This window comes from Babylonia areolata, chromosome 5, assembly GCF_041734735.1.
Source record: "Babylonia areolata isolate BAREFJ2019XMU chromosome 5, ASM4173473v1, whole genome shotgun sequence".
In the NCBI taxonomy this organism is placed as follows: Eukaryota; Metazoa; Mollusca; class Gastropoda; order Neogastropoda; family Buccinidae; genus Babylonia; species Babylonia areolata.
The window spans coordinates 10142237-10144466 of record NC_134880.1 but is presented as its reverse complement, the minus strand read 5'-3'; the positions used below and the strand labels follow the sequence as shown (position 1 = coordinate 10144466).

Below are 2230 nucleotides of genomic sequence, written 5' to 3'. Positions count from 1 at the left end.
CTGTACACAGATACCCCAGTCCCCTCCCCCCCTTCCTTTATATATATATATATATTTTTTTTTTATGCTCACTCTCTGTCCACTCTCTTCTTTGTTCACCTTTCTTCTGTTCACTGTTTTCTCTGTTCACTCTCCTGTGTCTTTTCTTCTTCTTCTCTTTTATTTATTTTGTTGTTGTTGTTGTTGTTGCTCACTTTGTCCCTGTTCTCTCTCTCTCCACTGTTCTCTCTCTCCATGTTCTCTCTCTCTCTCTCTCCCTTGTTCTCTCTCTCTGTGTGTTCCATCTCTCTCTCTCCACTGTTCTCTCTCTCTCTCTCTCCACTGTTCTCTCTCCCATTCTCTCTCTGTGTTCCATCTCTCTACACTGTTCTCTCTCTCTCTCTCTCTCTCCACAGTTCTCTCTCCCTGTTCTCTCTCTCTCTCTCTCTGTTCTCTCTCTCTCTCTCTCTCCACTGTTCTCTCTCTCCCTGTTCTCTCTCTCTCTCTCTCCACTGTTCTCTCTCTCCCGTTCTCTCTCTCTCTCTGTTCCATCTCTCTCTCTCCACTGTTCTCTCTCTCCCTGTTCTCTCTCTCTCACTGTTCTCTCTCTCCCCTGTTCACTGTCTCTCTCTCCCCTGTTCATTCTCTCCTGCTTCAATCCTCTCTCTGTTCACCTTTCTCCTGTTCACCCTTTCTCCTGTTCACCTTTCTTCTGTTCAATGTTTTCTCTGTTCACTCTCCTGTGTCTTTTCTTCTTCTTCTCTTTTATTTATTTATTTATTTTTTGTTGTTGCTGTTGCTCACTCTGTCCCTGTTCTATCTCTCCCCTGGTCATTCTCACTCTGAATTCTCTCTCCACCGTTCACTCTATCCCTGTTTTTCTCTCTCTCTCTCTCTCCCTGTTCTCTCTCTCCACTGTTCTCTCTCTCTCTCTCCAGTTCCCCCTCTCTCTCTCTCCCCTGTTCTCTCTCTCTCTCCCTGTTCTATCTCTCTCCACTGTTCTATCTCTCTCTCCCCTGTTCATTCTCACTCTGAATTCTCTCTCCACTGTTCACTCTATCCCCGTTTCTCTCTCTCTCTCCCTGTTCTCTGTCTCTACTGTTCTCTCTCTCTCCACTGTTCTCTCTCTCTCCCCTGTTCTCTCTCTCTCCCTGTTATATCTCTCTCCACTGTTCTCTCTCTCTCCCCCCTGTTCTATCTCTCTCCACTGTTCTATCTCTCTCTCTCCACTGTTCTCTCTCTCTCTCTCCCTGTTCTCTCTCTTCGTTCGTGAGCTGCAACCCCCACATTCACTCGTATGTACACTAGTGGGCTTTTACGTGTATGACCGTTTTTACCCTGCCACGCAGGCAGCCACACTTTGCTTTCAGGGGTGTTCCAGGTTACAGGTTGAAGGCCGTACGGAGGGCATCCACCAGCTTCTTCTCTGTGTCATCCAGAACGGCACCGGGCTGCATCTCGTGTCTGTTCCGCAGAAGGTTGAGGAAAGAGTGTTCGCTCAGACCCAGGTCAGACGTTAACATGGCCATCCAGTCCACGCTGAAGTTGGCTATGGCCTCCTGAATTAAAAGATAAAAAAAAACAAAAAAACACACACACACACAAAAATATACACATTTACCATAGGCATTGATAATACATATTTGGCTTTATTCTCGATAGTTTCAATTTCTAGGAGGCATCAATAAACCCAACACCAACAAGCTACAAAAAAAATTAAAAAAAAAAAAATTGTTTTAAAACAAAGTTAAAGAAAAGCTAAGGTAAGCAAATAATACTGTTGTTGTTGTTTTTTTTGCAGAAACACAACTGACAAACCTGGAGGAATCTGGTTAACAGTTCTTCTGTAAGAATAAAATAAAGAAGAATCAAACAAAACAGAACGGGGGGAAAAAAAAAATTCTATTCTGACAATGATTTTACCTGATCGAAAGAACAAGCGCCAATCCTGTTCTGCTCCACTGTGGGGACGAAGATCTCTTCCGGCGGTGGACCCAGGTGCACGCAGAACTTCAAGGTCTTTGGGTCTGTGGCCCCACCCGTCTTCCCCGCCCCTGGCAGAGGTAGGGTGACGTCCAGCTGTTGGAACAGCCAGTCTCTGTTGTTGCTGATGAGGTTGTAGAGGAGCCGAAGGTCCTGTGCACCGCGGGGCGTTGCCATGACAGCGGCAGCCACCTCCATGGCAACCTGGTCAGCAAAGACGCTCGTTGCGCCCTCTAAGATGTCGCTCTCCGGTTCACTGAAAATGCTG

The 2230-nt window shown here is 46.3% G+C and overlaps 1 protein-coding gene across 2 annotated transcripts in view; it reads right to left on the bottom strand.

Annotated features, from left to right (window-relative positions):
• Positions 1-506: 506 nt before the first annotated feature.
• LOC143281920 (uncharacterized protein KIAA0825-like) overlaps positions 507-2230 on the bottom strand; it is a 49281-nt gene continuing 47557 nt past the window's right edge. The window contains exons 23-24 of one of the 2 annotated variants that reach the window (XM_076587217.1): positions 1903-2227; positions 507-1538 (exon numbers count right to left, since the gene is read on the bottom strand). In XM_076587217.1, the coding sequence (XP_076443332.1) occupies positions 1362-1538; positions 1903-2227 (502 nt within the window). In that variant the 3' untranslated portion in view covers positions 507-1361. The remainder of the gene's footprint in view (positions 1539-1902; positions 2228-2230) is intronic. The other variant, XM_076587218.1, reaches the window with a different exon arrangement.